Below are 26,566 nucleotides of genomic sequence, written 5' to 3'. Positions count from 1 at the left end.
AAAAAGGCTACAAGATATCAGCTGTTCATTAAGTATGGGTTTTCTCTAGCATTCCCAAGTTTCTTGTCTCACGTTATTCTAATCAAAGCAATATATTGACCCTGACGTCTCCAGATGGTAGAGTGTTGATTCTACCTTTACATCAACAGATTAGGGCCAATCATTTACAAGAGGATGGCTTCATCATTTGATGTATTCACTGCCAAATTTGAATCAGGTGGGAACGTTCAAGAAGCATCAATCAAAATCTGATTAGCTTTTCAAAAAAGAGTGGAGAACATTAAATTCCTTGCAGTCCAATTAACTAGTGACCCATCATGGACATACACGTCACAGCTCACACTAACCATCTGAGATTCTCATATTTACAAAATTTTTAATTAATATTTATTCATTTATTTGTATTTACCAATACTTGTCCTGCATATATATTGTTTGTCTGTATGTGTGCTATATCTGATTGTGTGCCTGCATTGAGGATCAGAGAATACTTTTTAATTGGGTGGTACTAGTGTAATCAAAGACAATAAACTTGATTTGACTTGACTTGAAATGAAAGTGTTGTGAAGATAAAGGGATTAGAAAACAACACAAAAAGAATTCAACACTTGGACCTAACTTCATCTAAATTTTATTCTTGTCCAGATTGTACCTCTTTAATCTGGCAACGTCGGGACCTGGACATTGCCAGACCACAGAAAATGCCAGAAAACATAAATTAAATATACTGACCATATATTAAAGTAAATTAAATTTACTGTCCGTCAACTGGCAGTTTCTCTGCTCTTGAGCCATGCAATTTGCCTAAAGTTCTGCCTTGATGTCAAGCCGAGTCTCTGAGCTGCCTCAGTGATGTAATGTTTGCAGCTGGGTGAGTGGGTGGGTCCAAACACAACTTTAAACTGTCCAATCGAGAGAGGGAAAAAGAAAGAGGGCAATTCAAATGCCACAAAAGGACTGCGTGGAACCACCAGCAGCATTTTAAGATTTTGGCGCATTTGCACTGCTAACAGCGCCACCCTGGTGGCAGCTAATGGCAGCAGATTCAAAATGTCCCGGCCATGCAAACAATGAAAAAAACTGCAAATGCTTAACATTAGAAATAAAAAGAACAGATAATGCTGGAAACAATTGGAAGGTCAAGCAGTATCAATGGAAAATAAAAATAATATTTTAGATTGAAGACCTTTATCAAGAAAGAGAGAAAAATTCAGTTTTAAGTTGTAGGAACATTGGGGAATAATGGATCAGACAAAGGGAGTGAATATCAAAAAAGATATCAAGTTCATTTATCATCTGATTGCAGCTGTACAACCTGATGAAACAGTAGGCATTTACACAGCCACTGAAGAGCAGAAAATTTCAGCTCCGGTAGCAGTGTAAAAATATCGGGACAAAATTTTTAATGCAAATTCCATCCCATAATTTTTCCACTCGTACCCCTATACATTTGCAGTGTAAGTTGACTGCAGCCACTCCATAAGAAACTGGCCTAACAAATACGACGGTGCCCCTCTGACAAACTCCACAACACAAGAAGCCTGTGTAAAAGTACCCTAAAAGTGCCCCTGTGTAAACGACCACATCGGAAGTAAGTATGCGAATTTTTTTCAGAATAATTCCAGTTTCTGTGTCAAAATGCTAAGTGTTCTCCTGTCTACGGTGCAAATCAGTGCAAACATACCTACAGACATATACACACTAGATATATACATATAATAAAATAAATATTATTAATAAATAGTAGAGTCTCAGAGAGTTGTTTTAGCAGTTCTTTGATAGAGTTGACAGATTGCCATGGGGATAGGTTGCAGAATGCGGAGAAAGTGAACAAAAGCTGTGAAATAAGAGAAGTTGAGGAGCAATAACAAATAAAAAAGTTGCAAAATGCAGAAGTGTAAGTCCTGTCCAGTAGGTCAGGCTGTGCAATAGAGAGAGAAAAAACAGAGCAAATATCACAGATAAGTCCCTTTCACACTTGCAAGTGGTCCCAGGAATTAATGGCCAATCGGCCTTTAAAGCGTCTAGTGTGAAAGGAAAGTTTTCTCAACACCAGTGTCAGATGACATCATGCCACGCCAGGGACTGACTGCCTCAATCCCTAGTACAATCCTTGGCATCTGAAGACACCAGCGTTGTAATCAGGCAAGTGTAGAATGGGCAATTGCATTGTGGGATTGAAGTGACTCAAGTTTTTGCATGAATGCAAAAACGTGAAGGAAGAAAAGATTAAAATAAAGGTATAAACTTTGCCATGGGAAAGTTGCAGTGGGGGGTGGGGGGGGGGAGAGAGAGAGAGAGAGAGAGAGAGAGAGAGAGAGAGAGAGAGAGAGAGAGAACAAATAGCAATAGATAGAAATAGCAGACAATTTTTAAATAACGTTGTAAAGTTGGTAGCGCACAATTTATAAAGACTATGGAAAAAGTGATGGTGAACCTGACTTCCCAGAGAAATCCCTCCATGACTGCTCCGTGCACACAGCCCTTTCTCTGCTGCATGAAATTCTGGGAGGGCAGGTCTGCCATCGCTTTTTCCCCACGAAATAGCGATACCAACTTTCCCACGCTGTATAATTGTACACGATAGCACTACCAATTTTCCCACGCTGTTTAAAACTTGACCACTATTGTTATTTATTGCTAGCACTTTCCCATGGTCCTTTATAAAGGTTTTTATAGGTTAGCACAACAACAACAGGGGCTGAAGGGCTCATACTGCGCTGTACATAAAGCTTAGTTATGTTATAATTAGGCACGATTAATTTTGTTCAAATATAAGATCATAAAACATTGATCAGGATTTAGGGCAAGTCCACAATAATTCGATGCTTCATGATGTCACTGGTAGAAGGTAAAACAGTTTTAATCTGGAGATGACTCCTTGCAAGTGTGAAAGCATTCAGTGCCCCAAGTTTGAAAAGCCAAACCTCCATTCCTATCCTGGGACACTGAACGATTGATTTAGTGGGATGCAAGTGTGAAAGGGGCCATAGACAAGTTACTGCAGAAATAACAAGTTTTGATGGAGCGAGAAGATGCAAGTCAGCTGAAGGGATAGATTTTAATATTGAGTCTGGAAGGCTGCAACACAGCTATTCCTCATTTAGATAACATAGAACAGTACAGGCTCTTCAGCCCATGATTTAGTGCCAACCTACTCCGCGACAACTTAATTTTCCCCTACCTCACGCCTACAACCTTTTGTACATCCATGTGCCTATCTAAGAGTCTTCTGAAAGTCCCTATTGTATCAGCCTACACCACTACTCCCAGCATTGTATTCCAGGGATCCACCACTCTCTGTGTAAAAAAACTTACCTTTGACATCTTCCCAAAATATTCCTCCATTCACATTAATCAGATGTCCTCTGGTGTTTGATAATGTTGTCCCAGGAAAAAGGCTGCCCACCCTATCCAAATTCCTCATAATGTCTATTAAGTCACCTCTCATTCTTCAGCACTCCTTGGAGAAAAGCCTATCAACCATGTTTCATAGACATATTGTGCCTTGTTATGAGATGAGGTCAGAGTATTGGGAAATAGAGAATTTAACTGGCAGAGAAGACAAACAGAATTAGTGGCCAATATTTTAATTTTTAATTTGGACATACAGCATGGTTACAGGCCATTTTGGCCCACAAGTATGTACCAGAGGTGTAGGTTAATTGGGCGGCCCAGACTCGTGGGCCGAAATGGCCTGTTACCATACTGTATGTCTAAATTAAAAATTAAAAGGTTGGCCTCCCTGGTTTAACCAATCACCACTCCTAAATTATCTGGATCCTCCCTGATCAGCTAAATTTAGCAAATACTGTAAATGTTTGTGTTATCAACAAATTCCATTAATCTTTCACATATACACTACACCTCAATGTTTCCCTACAATAAATTCCTGTGGATTATTGATTAGATCTGCTCATTCCTATCCCTCAAACTCAATGCCCTCAGTGAAAATTAGGCACAGAAAATAAACCTGTAATCACATTCCCATTGGAATTCTGCCATTTATCACGTCTGTACATGGAGTTCAGTTCATTCTGGTATCCAGTTGACAGCATAGTAAAGAAGTTTGTAATTGTTTGAAAATGCTCTTGGCTTATCATTATTCTCTTTAAATAATGTGAGCTATAAATGGAATATACTGATGTTCTGCCTTCTCTCAGATTTTTACCATCAAAGATTGATCTAGCTGCTCAAGCCTTAATTATCAGCCAAAAATTTGCTGAATTTAACAGCCTGGAAAATGCTTCTGCTCTTTAAAGTGATGACATGCATATATTTGACTCATGAACAATGCATAATTTGTGCAGACACTTCCACAGAGCAATCCCATAATGTCAAAGATTTGGATAGCACAGAAATGGACCCTACAACCCAACTTGTTCTTGCTGACCACGGTGCCTCTCTACACCAATCCCATTTGCCTGCATGAGACTTGTGTCATTCAAATCCTTTCCTGTCCAAGTATCTTTTAGTATTGTGATTACATTTGATTCTCCCACTCCATTTTCATCTTATTTAATATGCCTACCACCTTCTGTGCAGAAAAAATGTCCCTCAGGGATCCTTTAAATTTCTCCCCTCTCACCTTAAACTTATGCCTTCTAGTATTAGAATCCCAGTGGAAGAAAAAAAGCCCTGACCATCTACCCTATCTCTGCCCCTCATAATGTTATAAACATCTGAAAGATCATCCCTCAGCCTCTTCTGTACCTGGCAAAACAATTCCATAATATCCTGATAACTCAAGTCCTTCAATCAAGGCGATATCCTAATGAATCTCTTCTGCACTCCTGATGCTTCCACATCCTTCGTGTTGTGTGATGATCAGAACTGTGGATGTGACGTGACCAAAGGTTTGTAGAGTTGCAACATATAACACCCTAAACCCTATTCTCTGTGCCTCAGCCAATGAATCAGGCTTCAAACATCACGGTCATTTCCCCTTAAAGAGGCACAGTCGCAAACCTACTTACTTTTTAAAACGTTGGGCATGCGGACATGATTGGATTTTAGGCAATTGCATCAACCCTGCCTCGAACCTAGTTTGACACAGACACATGCACACAAGAAAGGCCTGCAAACAATTTGACATCCCAGAAGATCCATCAAATGCGCTTAGTGCTTTTGATTATATTCTTTCCAGTACTTAATGTAAACATGCCAATTGTCTTCTTTACTGCCCTATTCACCGATGTCATCAGTTTGAGGGACTTAGGTCAATCTTTATATTAACACTCCTGAGGTCTGTGCCATTTACCATATATGTCCTGTCAGTATTTGATGTCCCAAATGGCATTACCTCACATTTGTTTGGATTAAATTTATGTGCAATGGAACTGGCTTGCCAAAGGGCTTTTCAAGTTCTTGTCAGTTTACTGGCATTTAGTTGAGTGGCTCATGATTGCAAGAAGGGGTGGGTGCTTGAGCCATGATTGGCTGCATGTGGATTAGGATAGGGAAGCAATCAGGTTGAAGAAGGCCTGTTTTAAAGGGTGGAAGTTAAAATCTTAAATAAAAGAGCTACCTTGGGAGAATCAGGCTTCAAACATCACGGTCATTTCCCCTTAAAGAGGCACAGTCGCAAACCTACTTACTTTTTAAAACGTTGGGCATGCGGACATGATTGGATTTTAGGCAATTGCATCAACCCTGCCTCGAACCTAGTTTGACACAAACACATGCACACAAGAAAGGCCTGCAAACAATTTGACATCCCAGAAGATCCATCAAATGCGCTTAATGCTTTTGATTATATTCTTTCCAGTACTTAATGTAAAAAATAATACTCTTTTCCTCTTTTAATAAGGCAATCAAATAGTGATTTTTACAATCACACCAACTTCTAGAGAGCCATCTCAATTGATACAAATCATTTCACTGTCTCAAATTTTTCAAAAATTACTCATCTTTAGGCATTCTTCTCTGTCTGATTTCCTCCCATTTTACAAGGCAGAGAAATGCACTTTAAAGACATTGCTACAGATTGTTTTTCATTCAACTCACAACTAAACATACTTGAACACAACAGGAAGGGCCGCCGCCTCTTGTAGTTAACCTCTTGAGATTGCTGCAGCTTTCTCTCCAGGGGATTAGAGCTACCAGCAATAGACAAAAGAAAAGTTAAGGAAGTTGACTGAAAGAGGACAGGATATAAGCAAGGCTGCAAGCTTCATAGATAGAAAGACCATGGCACTCCTGATATGTACACAGCAGGAAGAGGAAAGCAGCTGGTGCTGGGATGTCTTAGAGTTGTTTTGCATTTTAATGTTCATTACATATTATTAGGAGGCTTCTTTTTCTATTATTATGTGTGATTCTTTAACTTCTGGTAGAATTCTGCATGAAAAAGTTTAATTAATTTTTAGTGATACTGCTATTTTAAATAGTAGACATACCGAAACATTGTACAAAAGACATCTCATAGTAGAAATTCTTCTGTGTGCAGAGTGCACATTCAACCTCTCCTAATGGGGACCTGATAAAGTGTATCCTAGGACATTGTGAGAAGCTAGAGGAGAAATTCCAGAGATTCCGGCAGAGGTATTTACATCATCTTTTGCCATGGATGAGGTACCAGAAGACTGAAGGGTGTTTAATGTGGTGCCTTTATTGAAGAAAGGCTGCCAAGACAAGCAAAGGAACTATAGCCTGTGAGCGTAACATCAGTAGTGGTAAAGTTACTGGAGGGGATTCTAATGGGCAAGATATATTAGAATATAGAAAGCCAAGACCTGATTAGCTATGGTTTTTGTTATGAGCCCAGAGGACCCCAAAACCCAGCAGCAATAGATATTCACCAAGACAAATGGTTACTTAAACAAAAGTTGCTTTTAATTATCTTTAAACTTGAAAACAGAATCACACTTTAACTTATCACTATTGACTTAACTAACCTAACTTAACCCCCTTCTAATTCTAATCGCATGTATATGTAATGTGTGTGTAAGTTCAGAAGAGTTCTTTGGTTCACAGTCTAATCTCACTTCTCATCCCTCCAAGTTCACTGGTTGCAGGCAATTCTTAGACTGTGCACAGAACTTAACATTTATAAAGTTCACCAGGCTTTGGTGCTTGAAAGGTAAATGGTTACCACTCAGGAAGGTTCTTGTCGGTTTTCAGAGAGAGATTTGTTGTTCACCGGTCATCCATAACTGATTCCCACAACTGATTCCTTTTTAATCAGCCACTTCAGTCTCTTGCTGAAGAAACTTGACCCATCAGGGTTCTCCAGATGATAACCTCTTTCTTTCATGTCACCACTGATTTCCTTTTTTGTTTCTTTTATTTCAGGGAAACATTAGTCAGTCAATCTTCTCCTCTTGTATAAACCACAAGGGCTTTGACTAGGCTGAACTAAGCACTCACAACCCATCTTCCAAATTGGGTTTTCCACACAAGCTTGCCAGCTTGTCCTGTTCCATTCCCAGCTGCTGCTGCTGCTGACTGGAACACTGTAGAACTGATCTCTCTCTCTCTCTCTTACAGAGAAAACCTGTTTTACTCTCTCTGCTTGCAAAACCACATGACCCTCCTAGAACAGCAAGTTCCACTCCAGACAGTCTGCGGCTCCGACAAGTTCTTTCATCTGTTGCCTTTTTGTAAAAAACAATCCATTAGTGAAGTTTCTTGGGCACTCTCCAAAGCTTTAGCTAAGGCTCTGGGGCCGACATGTCTAGCATGAGCAGAGCTCCAGTATTTTAAATAAGATCTGTTTTAATGTGTTTGTATGTGACCTACTCTAAAAAACCTGCCCCAATTTATCTCCCAAAAACATATCTATATACAATACAAACACAACATAATCTGCCACACTTTGTGTGTAGAAATTATATATAACAAAGGATTAATGAGGCAGGGTGGTAGGCATTATGTACACTTAGGCTTTTGATGAGGTCCAGCTTGGTTATGCTTGTCCATAAGATCAGATCATTGCATCCGAGGTGGCATGAGCAGGCTAATTGAAAACTGAATTGGCTTGATGGTAAGTGTCAGAGAATGATATTCAAATTAAAGACCTTTGACTAGTAGTGTGCCATAGGAATCAGTGCTGAGTCGACAGTTGAGACTGAATGGTACTAGCTGGGAGAGGTGGGGAAGTTAATGTTGGTTGATCACAAGTACAACATCAAGCCGAAATATTACCTCAGATTTTTTTTTCCTCCACAGATACTTATAATTTTTACACAAAAGTAAAGGAGAAATACTGAAAAAAAATTAGCATACTTACCTCTGAAGTGGCCGTTCACACAGGGAGGGCGCTTACACTAAAGTTGCAGTGATTTTGGAGGCAGAATGTTTGAGGTGAGGGTAGGTTGAGGTAGAAGTAGGACATCCCCTGTCGCCCAAGTTCCCCCATCCCCTGTCACCTCCATCTCCCGTCACCTCCCATTCCCCATCATCCCCTGTCCCTACCCTTGCCCCTGTGAGTGCTCTCACTTACCTTTGGTGGAAAGGTGACTCGGCCCCAGCATCCGATGGGAGAGAAGCGGGTGGTGGCTGGCTCAATGTGGGAGCGATGGCAGTCTTCCTCATCCATGATCCCCGATGCAGCTGGAACCGCTCTGCATATCCCTGGCTCTGGCAGAGCGGTTCCAGCTGCATGGGGGATTGTGGGTAAGGAAGGCGGACATTCCTCCTGCATTGAGCCGTCACCACCTGCTTCTCACCACGAGCTGGAGCAGCACTCAGGTGAACTCTGGGCTCAGTAGCACGGCACACCTGCTGCCATTTCTGGAGTTAGATGGGGGCGGGGGAGAAATGAAGAGCTGGGGCTAGGAGCAAGGCTGCCGCAGCTAGGTGCTTATTTTTTGCGGATTTCCTGTGGTCAATTTAGACTGCAGCCGGTCCGTAAAAAAGTGTAAGGGTCTTGGAGTAAAAATGTTGGGATGGAATTTAGGAAATAAATTCCTTCAGGACATTTTTACACTGCCACCAGAGCAGAAAATGTTCGCTAATTTTCCGCTTCTCAATGGCTGTGCAAAAGTGCCTACTGCCTAAGCATCAGCAGTTGCTTGCCTCATTTGACAATAGTGGGCTGCAAATAATTGCCCTGAATCCAGCAATCTTCTGTGGAAGCACAGCAGACTGTAATGTAATTCCCCAAAAAATTCCAGGCAAAGTTGCTGATGGCTCTTTGAGTAAAATTCTGTTGTGCAATACATAAGCACAATAAAATATAATTTCTACCCCATTTTCTTTATCTCCTCTATTATATATTTACAAATAAAGCACTGCATGCTGAATTGATCTTAAGTGACCATAAATATTTATGATGTCCATCTGAGACAAAAGAGCCCTGAGGCATCTGTTGGCAGCATTCAGGTAGGCTTTTCACTCAGCCACTTCATTCTGGGACATTTTCTCCTTTTTTCCAGAACGTGTGCTATGTAAAAAGCATGGAAGCAGAATGGGGGTGTCATTCCAGTCCTGGCTTTTTACTGCAAAGGGACCTTGTAAAACTCCTGTCAAGCCTGCAGTATATTGTGTACTGTCAATTTTTTCAGTGCTGTCTGCTCTCACCCATGGCCCCAGACTATTTTGCACGCTAAGCAAGGCCAACTACTTGTACCCCTTCCCCCAACCTCCACAAATACATTGCCAACTTCAATTTTCAAATTGAAGTTTTGTAGAAAAAAAACAAACTTGAAAGTGCTAAATTTACTTTAAATTGCAAGAAAGAATAGGGCAAAATTACAGACCTAGAAGATTTTCATAAACTTTGCAGCTCTATTATATTTAACATAATATAACATATATTTGTGTAAAAGGTATTTTGTCTTAATGGTTAACAAAAGTTAAAAACAAGAGTGTATAAATCGCAAAAGACAGCACTAAACAATTTAAAACACAATTTAAAACATAATAATGTATCTTTATCAACAAGCATTGGAACTACTCACAGGCCTGACTACTCAAAGTGATAGCATGTATCTGCTGTCAAAGCCATGTTTCCTGAAATTTAATAAAGAGATATGTTGTGTAGTGTGTGTGTGTGAGTGATGTGCAGGCTCAATGCCGATAACTATTTATAAAATGATTATACAACACAACAAATACATGAACATGAAGAAGCTGATGGGGGAAGACAAAGGCAAGGCATTCACGATTACTCATTCGCACACGATGCGTGTACATGTTGAGCGTTGTGGCAGCTGTGAGACGAGTCAGAAAAGATACTGCATATTTTATTTGTGTGCATGGCCACCACTACAAGATAAATGGAATAAATCAAACATAAGTTGGTTTCAGTTACTTGCTTTATTTATCTATATTTTATCAGTATTAATCTTTTATGAATCTTCTTTAAAATATTATATTTTGTGCCAAAGGATCCCCCCATGATACTATTTACAATATTAATATTCTTTACCAAAGCAAAGGGTCCCCCCTCTTTTGTCTCCACTGGGAAGTAGGCCCCCTCAAAATCATACACCCATGTCAATTGCCCTCCTCACCTGTTCTGACCTACCTACTTTTAAAGCCAGCGACACATTACTCCACTTGACATCGACTGAAGCGCTACGGCTGCTGCCGATTGCACCAGAGCTACACACATAGCTGCACTAAACATTCCCCCATCTGCAGGGCCACCACACTTGCACTTGACAGCCATGGTACTCAAATCCATAATGCATACGCTAGCCAGGACTCATGCATGTGCAAAAGAATAAAGATGGTCGTGCCCAGCCAGCCAGTGGACCTCAGGATGCCGACTAATAAAATAAATACACTTTTTCACATTTCACACAGATGTCATCCTGGCCATCCTGACTGTGCCCCTTTGAGGTCTGCGCCCTAGGCGGCTGCCTGGTTTGCCTATTATTAGCCCCATCCCTGCCCATGGCCTGTTGTCTTGCTCTGTCCCAGTGGTCCGTTGCCTGCACTCTCCCGCAGCCTACTGTCCCCTTCTGTCTTATGGGCCACTAAGTGTGCTGTGGTCCACTAAACCTAACCCTAACACTAACTCAATTACAGGGACACCCTAACACAGACCCGAGGTTACCAAGAAACACCACCACTAACTCTAACCCTAACACCATACAAATTGTAAAAACATTTGAATGAATGATACAAAGACCTACCGGCGAAGTTACGAGGCCAACAGAGACTAGAAACAGACGCAGTATAATGAAAACATGGGCCAGCACAAATTGGCAGTTCAGAGTGACACAGAACCCCAGAGAGGGGAAACATGTGAACACAAGGAGGATGATTATCCCACTGCCCGCATATTGACAACCTAACCCTAGATTTGACATTGGGTCTGCCAGATTCTGAGGGCAATCACAAGGCACAAAGATTTGACACTAGATCTGCCAGATTGCAAGCAAGTTAGACTATGGGTTTGTCCTCAGTTTGAACAGTCTGAAGCTCACCACCCTGCTACCCCACCAACAGCCTTCCACCAGCCCCCAACGATAGGTAATGGTGATTAGTAAGGAATTTCTTCAGTTGGTATGTGAGTGGAAAGAAAAAGTTTTAAATCCACTTCTATAGATTAATATTTGTAGTAGATTATACCATGCTCTTTCATACATTGTGTGCATGTATGTTTTATTCCCGCTATGATTTTCCCACACTCTTCTATTAATTGTGTGTTAACAGAAGTGATGTTTGATAGCAAACCCTTGTGTCCAGACTCATCTCTCACAGACCTGACACCTTCTCAACACAACAATGGCCAGTCCAGGAACTGACAACGTTACTGTCGGGGTTACTCACCATTATCACCCTAATTTCAACCTGGCATATAAAACCGGGGGAATATGTTTGAGCTATTTTTTGGGAAAAACAAGTGGGTCCAACTTGCCGTCAAATATGGTTTGTTATACGTGACACTAAATGCAGATGCCAACGCTATTGAATTACCCTTTTGTTTGTGGAATTCCAACTTGCCCTGTCCTGGAAAAATTCTGGCTTTGTTCGTTTCAGTGTGAACAACCAATGGCAACATATTGGAGGGTCTTCCTTGTGGAAATATCACAGGATTGGGGTGTAAAAGTCATTAAAGGCACTACCATATTCAAACTTTCCCACCATCAGTATCTTTCCATTGGCTAGAAATTCAACAGAACCAGTTTCTTAAGTGGTTTGGTAATGAGCAGTTAACAGACTCGATACTCTGCACCAAAAGTCTCAACTTGTGGCTCCTCAGGAGCTTTGTAGGTGAGGAAGAGTACAGTCCTTGTTGGAATCTTTGTCCAAATCTGATGTGGAGACACCATCAACCTTTTCCTAGGCATGTAAAGTTAGGCAATGAACGATGCATATGTAGTGATGTCCAAACCTTGAGAATTAATTTGCTTTAATATTGGCTTTAGTGATATGCTCACATTGCATCTTGTGGTTGTATCAAGGTCAATTTTGTCATTTAAGAAAAAGTTGGATAGGTGCGTGGATGTGAGGGGATCGGAGGGTTATGGGCAGGGTGCAGGTAAGTGAGACTAGAGAAGATTATTTAAATTGGTACAGACTAGAGGGGCCGAGATGGCCTGTTTCCATACTGTAATTGTTCTATGGTTATATGGTGGTCCTATCACATCTCATCCACATTGATCATGATAAATGGTCTGCTTGAACCAGGTATTTGTGAGCTGACATTGGACTGAAATAGAGTGAGAACTCCATGTGGAAGAAGTCTCTCTGTTTTGCTCCAGAGAGATTTATTTTTTTTAGAATTAAATTTGGAGATAGTCAAATGGATTCAACAGTGGCTGGAAGGAAGGTGCCAGAGAGTAGTATTAGTAGATAATTGTTTGTCAGGATGGAGCCCGGTGACAAGTGGTGTACCTCAGGGTTCGATATTGGGACCATTGCTGTTTGTCATATATATTCATGATCTGGAGGATGGGGCTGTAAATTGGATTAGTAAATATGCAGATGATACTAAATAGGGGGAATTGTGGATGATGAAGAGGGTTTTCAAAGATTGCAGAGGGATTTAAATTGCTTAGAGGAGTGGACAGAAAGATGGCAGATGGAGTTTAATGCTGGTAAGTGTGAGGTGCTTCATTTTGGAAAGAATAATCAAAGCAAGACAAATCTGGTAAATGGGAGGGCACTGAAGAAAGCAGTGGAGCAGAAAGATCTAGGAATAATGGTGCATTGTTCCCTGAAGTTAGGAGTTCATGTGGATAGGGTGGTGAAGAAGGCCTTTAGTATGCTTGCCTATATAAATCAGTGCATAGAATATAGGAGTTGGGAAGTAATGATGAAACTGTACAAGGCATTGGTGAGGCCAAATTTAGAGTCCTGTGTGCAGTTCTGGTCACCGATTTATAGGAAGGATATAACAAGATCGAGAGAGTGCAGAGAAGATTTACAAAAATGTTGCCTGGGTTTCAGCATCTGCAATATAAGGAAAGAATGAGCAAATTAGGTCTTTATTCCTCGGAACGTAGAAGTCTGAGAGGGGATTTGATAGAGGTGTTTAAGATAATGAGAGGGATAGATAGAGTTGTTGTGGAAAGGCTTTTCCCATTGAGAGTAGGAGAGATGGATACAAGAGGTCGTGGGTTGAGAGTTGACGGGCAAAGGTTTAGGAGTAACATGAGGGGAAACTTCTTTACTCAGAGAGTGGTTACTGAGTGGAATGGGCTTCCGGGAAAGGTGGTGGAGGCAGGGTCAATTTCATCATTTCAGAAAGAGTTGGATAAGTATATGGATGGGAAGGGGATGGAGGGATATGGGCAGAGTGCTGGTAAGTGGGATTAGAGGAGGGTACTTGGATCAGTGTGGACTAGAAGGGCCAAATTGGCCTGTTTCTATGCTGTAATTGTTCTATGATTATATGATCATTTGATTTATGCTCCAGAGGTTTAGATGAGGAATAGAAACAAAAAACTTTCCTTAAATGGAGAAAAACTCTAGAAATGCTACTCTGCCCAGAGATCTTCGTGTGCTGGCTCAGGAATTTCTAGTACAGCAAACATTTGGGAAAGAAAATGACATATTGACATATTGTATAAGCATAGGAAAATCTTGTTTTGGTAAAGCCACATCTGTCGCATTCTGTGTAGCTTCTGTCTTCATATTTAAGGAAGAATAAGCTTCTCTTGTTGGCAATGCAGCATGGATTCAAATTGATTTCAGGGATTTTACAACAAAGAGGGATTTGGCAGGACTGGCCAATACTCACTAGAGCTTAGACACATGAGAAGGGTATCACTAACCCCTATAAAACTCTGATTAGACAAACAAGATGCAGTGAGAATGCTTCCAATGGCTGGAGAATTTGGAAGCATAGATCACAGCCTTAGAGTTTGCAGATAAAACCAAGACATTTCTGTCACCAGAGAAAATGGAACCACGAAATTCGCTGCTATTGAAGACAGTAGAGACCAAGACAGTAAATCTCTTGACGAAGAGGGTAGGTAGACTTCCTATTATTAATGGGATCAAAAGATATGCTGAACAGATATGGAAGTGGATGATCAACTCTCATTGTGGTGAAGCCAGGCCCTTAGGGCTGAATGGCCTACTCTTGCTCATACTTTCTATATTTGTATAGCTCATTCTATAAAGGATTTATAAAGTAGACACAGAGATGTTGTTTTCCCTGGTGGATAATTTAGAATCGGTTGGAGACATAGTCTTGCGATTGGCCTCTTACAGCAAAGATGAGGAGAAATTTCTAAAATCAGGATTGAGATTCTTTGGAATTCCCTATCATGTAGGGTTGTGGATGCTCAATAATTTTTCAGGATATGCAGGAAAATGCAGATTGATTTGAGACATCTTCAAATAACCATAGAAAGAAAAAAAAGGGAGCTGAAAAAAATCATGTCAGGCTGGGCAATCTTCCATTCCCCGAATGAGAAAAAAAATCATTATCAGAAATAATAAAGTTACATGAGGTGGTAGAATTCAATATTAAATCTACAAGTCTACAATGTGCACAGACAGATGAGGTGCTGTTCCTTATGCCTGTATTTGAACTCTTGTGATGGCATAAGAGGCCACAGAAAAATTAGAGTTGTATGGAAAATTAGAGTGGCGAGCAATAGGGAGTTCAGTGTCACCCCTACAAAATGAATTCAGGCAGCACAAAACAATTTTTCGGCTGTCAAAGTATTTCTTTTAGCAATTTTAGAACAGCACGGTTAGTGTAGCGGTTAGCGTAATGTCTTTACCAAGCTAGTGACCCGGGTTCGAATTTGCCGCTGTCTGTGAGGAGTTTGTACGTTCAGCCAGTGTCTGTGTGGGAGCTCCAGCTTCCTTCCACACTTCAAAATCTATGGGGGTTGTAGATTAATTGGATTATTTGCGTGCACGGGCACGTGGGCTGGAAGGACCTGTTATAATTTAAATTTAAAATTTGGTGGGTGGGATGAGTAGAAATTTATGAGTGGCTGGTTCTCTTGCCATTGGGGGCCTTTCCAGAGAGCTTGGTGATGGCACATCAGCGCAACTTCTCAGCAAGGCATGCAAAAAGGCTGAGGGAAACTTTCTTTCTTATATCAGCTGTGATTTTGCTTTGCATGACACTGAAGAAAGCAGTGGAGCAGAAAGATCTAGGAATTGTGTAGATCTGCATTGTGTAGATTTAAGACTAAGATTGATAGATTTTTTACATCAAGGTATGAAAGGATGTAATGGAAAAGAAAACTTGACAGCTTGACACAAATAACTTTCTATACATGTCAATGAACAAAGAGTTGAATGAAAAGAAAGGGTGTTTGAGCTGGCTTTATGAAATTAGTCCATATCTTCATCTTCAGGAACTCAATGCTATTAACTTTATTTAAACCTTTTTGGGGAAGTTACCATATATTTCGGTGTATAAGTCAACCCCACCTCCCCTTTTACAGCCTCATTTTAAGGAGTTTATGGTATATCCAGCGTACAAGTTGACCTCATTTTCTGGCTGCCTGAAGTGCCCTGTTGATCGGCATACAAGTTGACCCCCCAAAACTCACGATGCCTGAGATGGGCTGTTGACCAGCATATACATTGACCCCCCCCAACCCATAGATCACATGGATTGATCTGCTGGGCTTGGCTGGAGGTGATTGTTATCATGGAGGGTCCATCGATGCAATGCAGCATGCGACGAAAATATGAAGCAAGCATTAAGTTGAAAGTGATAGATATGGCCAAGAAAACTAACAACTGTGGTGCGCTGCGAGAAAATCTAATATTCATGAGAGGTTGGAGGAAGAAAGAAGAGATTTTAAGAAAAATACCAAAAATCCAATGTTTGTTGAGAAAAGGAATCACTCATTGGCCAGAGTTGGAAAATCACATTGTAGAATGGGTACGTGAACAGAGGCAAGATTGCCTCAGTCACCTGAAATAAAATAAGAACATTTGCACTGCAGTGGGCAAAGTCACACCCAGACCTCAGTGATGATTTTGAGGCCACAGTCGGCTGGTCCAATCATATCATGAACCGGAAAAATCTGGTATTACACCAAAACACAAAAACTCCACAGAAACTTCCAAAAAATCTTGTAAGTTTTCACCAGTTTATTATACAGAACCGGCAGAAACACCAGTTTGCATTGGCAAATATTGAAAACCCCCATGAATTTCGACATGATAGGCAATAGAACAGTGGAATGGAAAGGTGTTAAAACTGTGCAAACCAGAAGTACAGGCCAAAAGGACCAGGTTTACTGTGGTGTTATTATGCATGGCTGACAGGACAAAGTTAAGACTCCTGGTGATCTTCAAACGCAAAATTAAACCGAAAATGAAATTTCCTACAGGTATTTTTGTACATATTCATGAAAAAGGATGGATGGATGAAAATGGTGTAAAACTATGCATAAACAATATGTGGAACAGACGGCCAGGTAGATTACACAAAGAATGGAGTTTGCAAGTCTGGGATATGTTTCGTAGCCACTTAACTGGGAACACTAAAAGTAGATTAGCACTATATAATACTCACATGGCGGTTATCCCGGGTGGTTTGATATCTATATTGCAACCTCTCGATGTCTGCTTGAACAAGCCTTAAAAAGATCATGTGTGCAAGGAATGGAATACTGGATATTGAGTTCAGAAAGTCGCTTTAAAATGTCGGGGAATGTGTGCTGCATCACTTCGTGCTCAAGGCATGTGACAAAATTAGAGACTATTATAAAATCATTTAAAAAGTGAGGTTTTTGTGCAATTGATAGCAAGGAAGATGATTTATTGTGGGGCACTGATGACGAAGCTGAAACCACCTCATTCATAAGATTCACAAGACAAAGGAACAGAATCAGGCCACTAGGCCCATCGAGTCTGTTCCGTAAAACTACACTAAGCTACTCTACACTAGTTCTAATTTCCGGCTTTTTCCCCATATCCCTTGATGCCCTCACTAATGAGATACTTGTCTATTTCTTGTTTAAATACCCCAGTGATCTGGTTTCCACTGCAATATGCGGCAGCAAGTTCCACAGATTCACGGCCTCTGGCTAAAGAAGTTCTTCCTAATCTCTGTTTTATATGGATAACCTCTAATTTTCAGTCTATGACCCCCTTGTCCTCGATTCACCCACCAAGGGAAACATCTTACCTGCATCTACCCTATCTAAACCTTTCAAAATCCAAAAAGCCTCTATGAGATCTCCTCTCCTATACTCCAATGAATACAACCCAAGAGTTGCCAAACGGTCGTCTTACAGCTAGTCCTTGCATTCCGGGAATCATCCCAGTAAATCTCCTCTGTACCCTCTCCAACTACATCACATCCTTTCTAAGATAGGGGGCCCAAAACTGCACACTGATACAGATGGGACCCATGTGATCACTGTTTAAACAGTGAGAGTATGGATGTGCTTGCCACCATCTTTGGACCAGACGATGATAGCGAGAGGGATTTTGAAGGGTTCTAAATATGTTGTGGATTTCAGACAATGATAATGATTTTGAAGGGGGATAATTGTGTTGTGTTTTCAATAAAAATCTCAATGAAAATCTGTCACAGTTGGGTTTTTTTGGTTTTCAAGGGTCGACATACACAATTTGTTTTTCAAGGGTCGACTTATACACTGGATCAGTGTGAATTGGATTTTGAGCTGAATTTAGGGTCTCAAAAGTATATCCAGTGTATAAGTCAACCCCCATATTTTGAGGTTTGTTTTGGGTTTCACGGGTCAACTTATACACCAAAATATATGGTAATTATATCCATAAGTCAGTATGATTCAAATAAGATTGCCGTATATTTTAACAAATACGCCATATTTCTTTCTAAGATTATAAATTATCTTTTCCATGGGGGCACAACTTTGCATTTCCATATTCCAGTAAGTAATAAGTTGGACTTCCATGTAACAGCGATACATTTCCTGGCTACCGCTAGTGCAATCCTCACGAACTGTATTTGATATTTTGATAATTTTTTGCCAATATCCATAAGATTGCTCAACAAATACAGTTCTGGTTCCAAAGGAAAATCCACATCAAAATTTCTGCCAAGTCATACCAAAAGGATCTTACTTTCACACATAGCCAGGTTGAATGCATAAATGTTCCAACCTCTATACCACACCTAAAACACGAGTCTGGAATTTCAGATTTTAAACCATGTAATTTTTGCGGTGTAAGGTATAATTGGTGCATAAAATTGTATTGGATCAATTCACATCTGACATTAATAAATGATGTCATATTATCAGAGCACAATTTTGACTAATATTGTTCTTGAATCCTTTTCCCCAAGTCCGTCTCCCACCTTTCCCTCTATGTGCAAGTCCAGTTTCGGGCTATCGCTTCTGCAATAGGAATTACATCTTCGATATAAATTTACTTGTGATCCCCTTTGGAAGAAGAGCCTACACGTCACTGCATATTGGCAGGATCATGGCTGGTCCTAAACTCTCTCTTCAAAATGATCTTAATTGAAGATAGCAGAAGAAAGTTCTATTTGACAAATCATATCTATTTTTTAGCTGTTCAAATGTCATAAATTGTCCTTGTTCATAACAATCCTCAATGCACTTGATCCCTTCAGTTATGGAAATAATGGGTGGATTGGTTATTGTCTTCTAAAATTTATAGACAATGGGTAAGTTCCTGTAGAATGAGCAATCCCGCTATATACAAAAGGAGGAAGAGAGACAAATGGTTGACTTATCATCAATCATTGGAAAAAAGCTAGAGAATTACCATGAATGTGATAACAGATACCTAGCAATTATCAAAGGCTTTAGATAAGGGACAACCAGTTAATGACAGTTGTTAGACAACTATGCCAGTATTTGGTTTTGAATCAAATTCCAAATCAGTTGTTGAAAAGATACGGCACCGAGAATTTGAGGCAATATATTTGCAGGGATTGAAAACTGGTTCGTGCATAGGAAACAGAGTAAAAATAAAAGGGTGGAAGATGGTGATGAGCAGGGTACTGCTGGTCTTCCGTCTATTGCAGTATTTGGGTGGCATGGGCTTGTGGCTGGAAGGGCCTGTTACCGTTCCGTATGTCTAAATTTAAAAAAAAGGATAGATTGTGCAGACTAGGCATGTAGTCACTAGAATCTGCATTACCATCTACAAAATTTTGGCAGGATTTGGTGCAGGAAGAGTGTTTCCAGGGTGTGTTGTCTGGAATCAGTTTTGAGTTACAAGGTAAGGTATTTGAGATTGAGATGAAAGATTTTTCACCCAGAGGGTTGGTGAGCCCAAAAAATTCTCTACAGCAAAAGGCAGTTGAAAGACAAATTACTGAATATATTGAGAAGGAGAAAGATAGATTTCCTGGCACAAAATCTTCAATAAACCTGAGGAGTGAGTGGTAAGTGATACATGGTACTGAAAAAAGGGACTCAGCTAAGATCATACTGAGTGGCAGAGCAGGTCAAAGGGCTGAATAACCTACTTAGGCTCCTATTTTTCCAAATGTAGGATCAGTTGTAATCTTATTGCATAATTTTACTTTTTACAGATAGTGATCTTAATGTTAAGAATTTGAGACCACTTTGGACCAATATTAAACGAGTGGTATGAATGCTCTGGTAATTCCATTAGTTTGATGTGGATACTGAAGGTTCAGGAGATGAAAAACCAGAGATCGGTTTTTCATTGCTAAGTGAACTTCCTGCTGACCGTCTCTGAAGAATCAAAATCATTTAGCAAGTTTGGGCTGGTGGTTTAATGGTGGGAGAGGCTGGAATATCAAAGAGGAGTTAAACAAGCAAGTATACAGATGCTGAGGTGGGTGCAAATGTGCTATGTGACCTTCTGAGTATCACAATATGGTTGCAGAACCATAAAGAGATTTATAATCATTTTTTACAAAGGGATTTTGACTTGAAATATTAGCCTGAGTTCTTTTTCTGTGGACGCTGCCAGACTTGTTGATAGCTTCCAGCTTTTTCAGCTATATTTATGGCTAGATAATCTATTAATATTGATGGGTACATCTGTATTCCTGTTGGTTTTAAGATAGTGCTCTGAAATCTTTTACGTTACGAGAGGGCAGGTGTGGGCATAGCATTCCACTTGTCAATTACACGAAAGAGTCAGTGAAGGCTTTGCATTCATGTCTGTAGAGTGAAGCTTGAGTAAAATCAACAATGGGGTTGATGGCACGAGACTTTGGCTGACGGTGGATTTGGGATGCCTGAAAAGCTTATAATGGAATATGTGCCTGTTTGCAGCAGATGTGGGGGCTATAAGGTGCAGTCTGGAGAGTATTCCTTGGAAAAGCACAGAAGCTGGTGCATATTTGACTTCTTGACATAAAAATTCCAGAAGATTGGACCTATCCTTTACCCACACACAGAATTTCCCATTTAGTATTCTCTGTCTTAATCCAAGCAGATATGAACTCCATACTTTTCAAGCCGTCCCTACATCCTGGCAGTTACATAACATCCTGGGACACAACACAATATCAGGCCTTCTTTCTAGGCTCATGTAAAAGAATAACCATTTGGGGGCAATGTGGGTAAATATCCAAGGAACAGCACTGGGGCACAAGTTAGTGCATTTTGAAAAGGAAAATAGAAAGCCAAAAAGAAGTGAAAACAGAAGCATTTGTTATATCAACTTCTCATTTTTTGTGGCCTAGATTTCAAACTGAGAGTTCAAGAGGCTGAAAAATTACACCATATTGACAGATTTGAAAACACAAAATCAGATGCATATGGGGAATTCCTGTTGTAAAATGTTTCCTCTTTTTTGTATCTTGTTTCAGGGCGTGAAGGAACATAAATGTGGGATCTGTGGACGTGAATTTACTCTGCTGGCCAACATGAAGAGGCATGTCCTTATTCACACCAACATCCGAGCCTATCAGTGTCATCTTTGCTTCAAAAGCTTTGTGCAGAAACAAACATTGAAGGCCCATATGATTGTACACTCTGACATCAAACCATTTAAATGCAAGGTTTGTGTTGATTAAAGAAAACTTTTTAAAATGTAGATGCTGCAAATCTAAAATAGAAACAGAAGATACTTGAAACACTCAACAGATCAAATAATCAGTTAACTTTTTAGGTCTGAGATTCTTCAGATCTGAAACGTTAGCCCTGTTCCTCTTTCCAAAGATGCTGCCTGTCCACCTGAGTGTTTCCACCATTTTCTGTTTGTGTTGATCAGTTGTGCAGCTGAACAAATAACCTCGTCCTCTCACTGATGCTTTGGTTGTAACTATTCAGATGCAGTGAAGTGAAACTAATTAAAAAAAAAAATTTAGGCATACAGGACGGTAACAGGCCATTTCAGCCCACGAATCCATGCCTTCCAATTTATACCCAATTAACCTACAATGCCGGTATGTTTTTTGAATAGTGTGAGGAAACCAGAGCCCCCGGGGAAAACCCATGCAGAAAGGAGGAGAACGTACAACTCCTGACAGACAGCGCGGAATTCAAACCCTGGTCCCAATCACTGGCGCTATAGTACTACAGTTTGCGTGTGTCAGGTTGCCCATACAAGTCATATCATCAAATTTCGTTGGACATAGGACATTACACCACAGTACAAGCCCTGTGCCTGTCTCAGAGTCTCTTAAATTCTCAAATTCTTCCAGCCTCCATAACCACCTCTGGCACCAACAACTCTCTGTGTAAAAAACTTACCCCTAATATCTCCCCTAAACCTCCCTCTCTGGTGCTGACAGTCTACCTTATACATGCTTCTCTGGTCGATTTATAGAACTGGATGTTACAATCCCTGATGTTTCAGTATTGGTTAGATTGATCCTCTCTCATAGAGTTAGTATGGTCAGTTGCCTCAATTATAATAATGGAGGATGACCACCAGGGAATATTATCTGGTATCAGACGCATCTTCAGTTGTATTCCCTGGTGTCATTGGGAATTTTGGCCTTTTAAACACAAGACACCCTCAGCCAAGGCAGGCCCACCACAGGCTGATCAGACCTGTGTATGTCCCATATCCATTTCTTCTAGTGGTGATTTGGAGTCCAAATGGATCCATCCTTTTCAGCCAGAGCCTCCTCGCTCAGCTGAGTCAGAGAGGGATTTAATTGCCTTTGTGGGGGCCTGCCCTGTAATTCCTACTTCCCTCAGAAGCTTGGTCTTGGATTTGGTAACAAAACCTTTACAACCTCTATTAAGTCACCAAATTGCAGACAATATTTTTTCCAAACATGTTGCATGAAGTCCAATAGCACAAAAATGTGATAAGATGAAAGTAGTCAGAAGTTATAATGCCATGGGATAAATAATATTATTAAACAGATTTACTGTTAAACAGACTTCACAAAATGTCATACAGTGATAGGCTGGTACATAAAATGAGGCAGTAAAAGATAAGATACCAAAATAATTAAAATTTAGAAAAAAATTGAAATGTTCAATTCTTTTTATAGAATCATATCATTATTATAAAATACCAAGAGGCCATATGACTCATTGATCTGCAATAATTCCCTGTGGAGCAGACCAGTACATCAACTATGATTTGAATAGCTGACCAGACTTGATGCACTAAATGGTCTAATTCTGCTCCTATGTCTTGTGGTCTTAGCTGAAGTGCTACAAAATGTCGAGGTCTGATTCTCCAATCTACTGAGCTTCTGATTTCAGTCCCTTATTTTGAGAAGGTGTCAAATGTAGACAAAGTTTGTAAATAGCATACAAGAGAGAGATTTTAAAAAAGGGGCAACATGCTCAAGTTAAAAACAAATTAATTCTGTTGAACAAGGAGCTTGAGATCAATTCTAGGAGAGTGGGCAGAAGAGAGTGGTGAAGTGATTTGAATGCTCACCTATTCTTGTATAAATTGGATGAGTGGTATTTTATCCCTGTCTACTTCCTAGTCAGAATGGAAAGAAATGTGGGAACAGTTGTTATAGATTCTGAGTGGGAAGATTTAAAAAGGTCTTGTAGGATCTAGAGAAGCACTTCTATAGGGTCCAGTTGTCTTGATATAAGTTATTTGAATTCTAGTGGTGAGACAAAATTTCATTGAGACAATAAGTAACACTATTCTAATATCTTAAATGTGTATGTTCATATAGTTCACAGTCACTTGAAATGTAAAATTATATTATCAATATTAAACATGCTCATTCAGCCATTCATATAAAATATAACATGCCATTTTGTAACTAAACACATAACAGATTATAAATACATTTTCTAAAAATAGAAATGTTTTCTAAAATGGGGAGATTATCTGGTAACCCAGACTATCTGATGGCATGAAGCATTTAAAACAGGAGATACATATCATTTGTTTTGAATGACATTCACATCTGCCAAACTTGAGGTATCAGCTAGGTTCAGAAGAACGTAATTTACGGCAGATAGAATTTTAAAAAAAACTTTCTTTCATATCTTTTGTAGGACACCTTTCCACAAACTTTTGAAAAGTGGAACTATCCAAGATTTAATTGCAAAACCTTATTTCATTCATCTCATTTCTGTATAAATGAATTAAGCAAGTCATTCTCTCAAATCTCACCTTCACAGAAGGGTTTTTGTACACAAAAATGTTTTATTGAATTATAAATATTTACAACAGAAGAGTACAAAATATCCAGAGCTGCCCTAAGGATATTAAATAGGCCACAATTTAAAAGAGCTTCAATATAAATAATGAGGGCAAGCAATGCAATACTAGTTGGATAGTGAAAAATAAACAGACACACTGAAGTAAGTTCACTTAGGAAAAGACAGATTTCAGATTTATTGTCAGAATACACACATGACATCACATGTGGTAACTTATCAATTTCCCAAAGCCTTGTCCCTCCACTCCATCCTGGCCCACCTGGAGAATTACATCTCCTATGCCAGGCTGCTGTTCATTGACTTCAGCTTGGTTTTCAATACAATCATACCCCCGAGGCAGTTGGAGAAGGTGTCCTCCTCAATGGGAATCAAAATCTCTCTCTGTAACTGGATGTGGACTCCCTAATGGAAAGACAACAGTTTGTCCAGGTTACCCAGCAGCAGAACATCGAGCACCATCATGTTGAGCACTGGAGCACTTCAGGGCTGTGTGCTCAGTCTGTTCCTGTTCACACTGCTGACCCATGACTTAAATGCCAGATCCAGAACCAATAGAATCAAGGTTACAGAAGATATGACAGTTAGTTGGCCTCATTAGCAACAACGATGAGTCGAAATACAGAGAAGATGTGGAAAATATTGTGAAGCAGCGTGAGAATAACGACGCAAGTCTCAACATGGACAAGACAAATGAGATGACTGTGGACTTCAGGAGGACTAGGGATGACCACACTCTTCACTCTACTTCTTCGGTGGAGAAGAGAGTAGAGAACACCATGTTCCTTGGAGTTCACTTAAGAAGTGACCTATCCTTGATGCACAACATCTCTTCACTTGTCAGGAAGGTGCAACAGTGACTGTACTTCCTTAGAAGGCTGAGATGGACAAGGCTACTGGCCACCATTCTATCAACTTTCAACTTTCTATACTTTTTACAGGAGCTCAATCAAGAGAGTCCTGGCTGGCTGCCTCACAGTGTGGTACGGTTGCTGGACCATATAGTTAAGGGTCCATAAAAACAGAAGAGAAATCATTGCGATCTCCCTCCCCTTCACTGAGGAGATTTACCGGGATTAAAGAAGGCTTGCATAATCAGGAAGACCCCTACCTTCTGCACGCAGCTTCTTCCAACTACTCCTGTCAGGAAAAAGATGCAGAAGTATCAAAGCATGAACTGCCAGGCTGAGGAACAGTTTCTTCCCATGACAGTGAGATTGTTGAATGATTGCTCAAACAGTCTCTGCTATTTATGAATAATTTTATTTAAAAATATGTACATATGCACTGTGTATATGTATAATTTGTCTGTATATGTGTTATGTTTTGTCAACCTGATGAAACAGCATTCTCTGATCCTCAGTGCAAAAACATGCAGACACACAACCAGATATAATACACACACAGATATATAAAACACATGCAGGACAAGTATTTTAAGCGATAAAAATAAATAAATAAATAGATAGATAGAACTGCTTTGTATAAATGAGAGTCTCGGATGTTCAGTGTGAGCAGTTCCTTTGGTCATTCAGCATTCTCGTTGCCTGGTGGTGCTGGCTCTGATCCTCCTGTATCTCTTTACCGATGGGAACAGCTGAAAGATGCTGTGTGCTGGGTGGAAGGGGTTCTCAATTATTTTGTGAACCCTCTTCAAACAATGATCTTGGTAGAGGGAGACTCCAGTGATCCTCTCTGTCACTCTTATGGTCCTGTAGATGACCTCCGATCAATTTCTCTGCAGCGTCTGTACTGTACCACACTGCGATGTAGCTGGCCAGGATACTGTCGATAGAGCTCTGTAGAAGGTTGACATAATGGTGGCCTTGCCTGCTTCAGTCATCTCAGGAAGTGCAGTCATTGTTGCTGCTTCCTGAAAAGTGAGGAGATGTTGAATGTCTATGATAGGTCACTAGTCAAATAAACTCCAAGGAACTTGGTGCTCTCCACTCTCTCTACAAAAGAGTTGTTACTATGTGTAGTGGAGAGTGGTCACTTCTGGACCTCCTGAAGTCCATGATCATCGCCTTCGTCTGGTCCACACTGAGTCTTAGGTTGCACCATTTCACAAGATTTTCGACCTCTTCTCTGTAGTGTGACTCATCATTATTGCTGATGAGGCCCAACTACTATTGCATCATCTGCAAACTTGATGACACTGGTGGGGGGGGGGGGCCTTCATCAGGGGGATATGGAGCTTTCTTTGGCATCATCCTGTTCTTCTTATCAAACAGTGCATAGAAGGTGTTCAGTCTGTCCAGAAGGGAGGTGCCATTGTCCTTAATTCGTAAGGTTGACTTGTGATCTGTAATAGACTTGATCCCTTGCCACATGCATCTCATATCACTGATGTTGTTCAGCTGTCTGCTGTGGATCTTCTGCGCTTTGCCTTCCGGATTGCATGGGAGAGTTCAGCCCTGGCTGATCTTAGTACCATCCTATCCCCTGTACTGAAGAGCATCACTGAGAAGGGCTTGGACCTCTGCATCCAACCCTGGTTTCTGGTTAGCCCTGGTTGTGATGTATTTGATCTTGGTGACATCCTCAATGCATTTCCTGATGTAGCTAGTCACTGTGCTCATGTACTCCTCGATGTTTACATGACTGTTGTAGGAGGGCGCCTCCCTGAAACAGCTCCAGTCCGT

The 26,566-nt window shown here is 40.4% G+C and overlaps 1 protein-coding gene across 2 annotated transcripts in view; it reads left to right on the top strand.

Moving 5' to 3' along the window:
- The window catches only part of znf366 (zinc finger protein 366), a 76,840-nt gene that overhangs the window by 40,109 nt on the left and 10,165 nt on the right, over nucleotides 1-26,566 (top strand). Inside the window, exon 3 of one of the 2 annotated variants that reach the window (XM_069936818.1) lies at nucleotides 21,137-21,328. The exons of the other annotated variant lie outside the window; for it this stretch is intronic. Within the exon in view, the coding sequence (XP_069792919.1) occupies nucleotides 21,137-21,328 (192 nt within the window). The remainder of the gene's footprint in view (nucleotides 1-21,136; nucleotides 21,329-26,566) is intronic. 2 annotated transcript variants of the gene reach the window in all.

This window comes from Narcine bancroftii, chromosome 1 (genome assembly GCF_036971445.1).
Source record: "Narcine bancroftii isolate sNarBan1 chromosome 1, sNarBan1.hap1, whole genome shotgun sequence".
Taxonomy (NCBI): domain Eukaryota; kingdom Metazoa; phylum Chordata; class Chondrichthyes; order Torpediniformes; family Narcinidae; genus Narcine; species Narcine bancroftii.
Note: the sequence above shows the minus strand (reverse complement) of the source record. Positions and strands in the feature narration are given on the sequence as shown.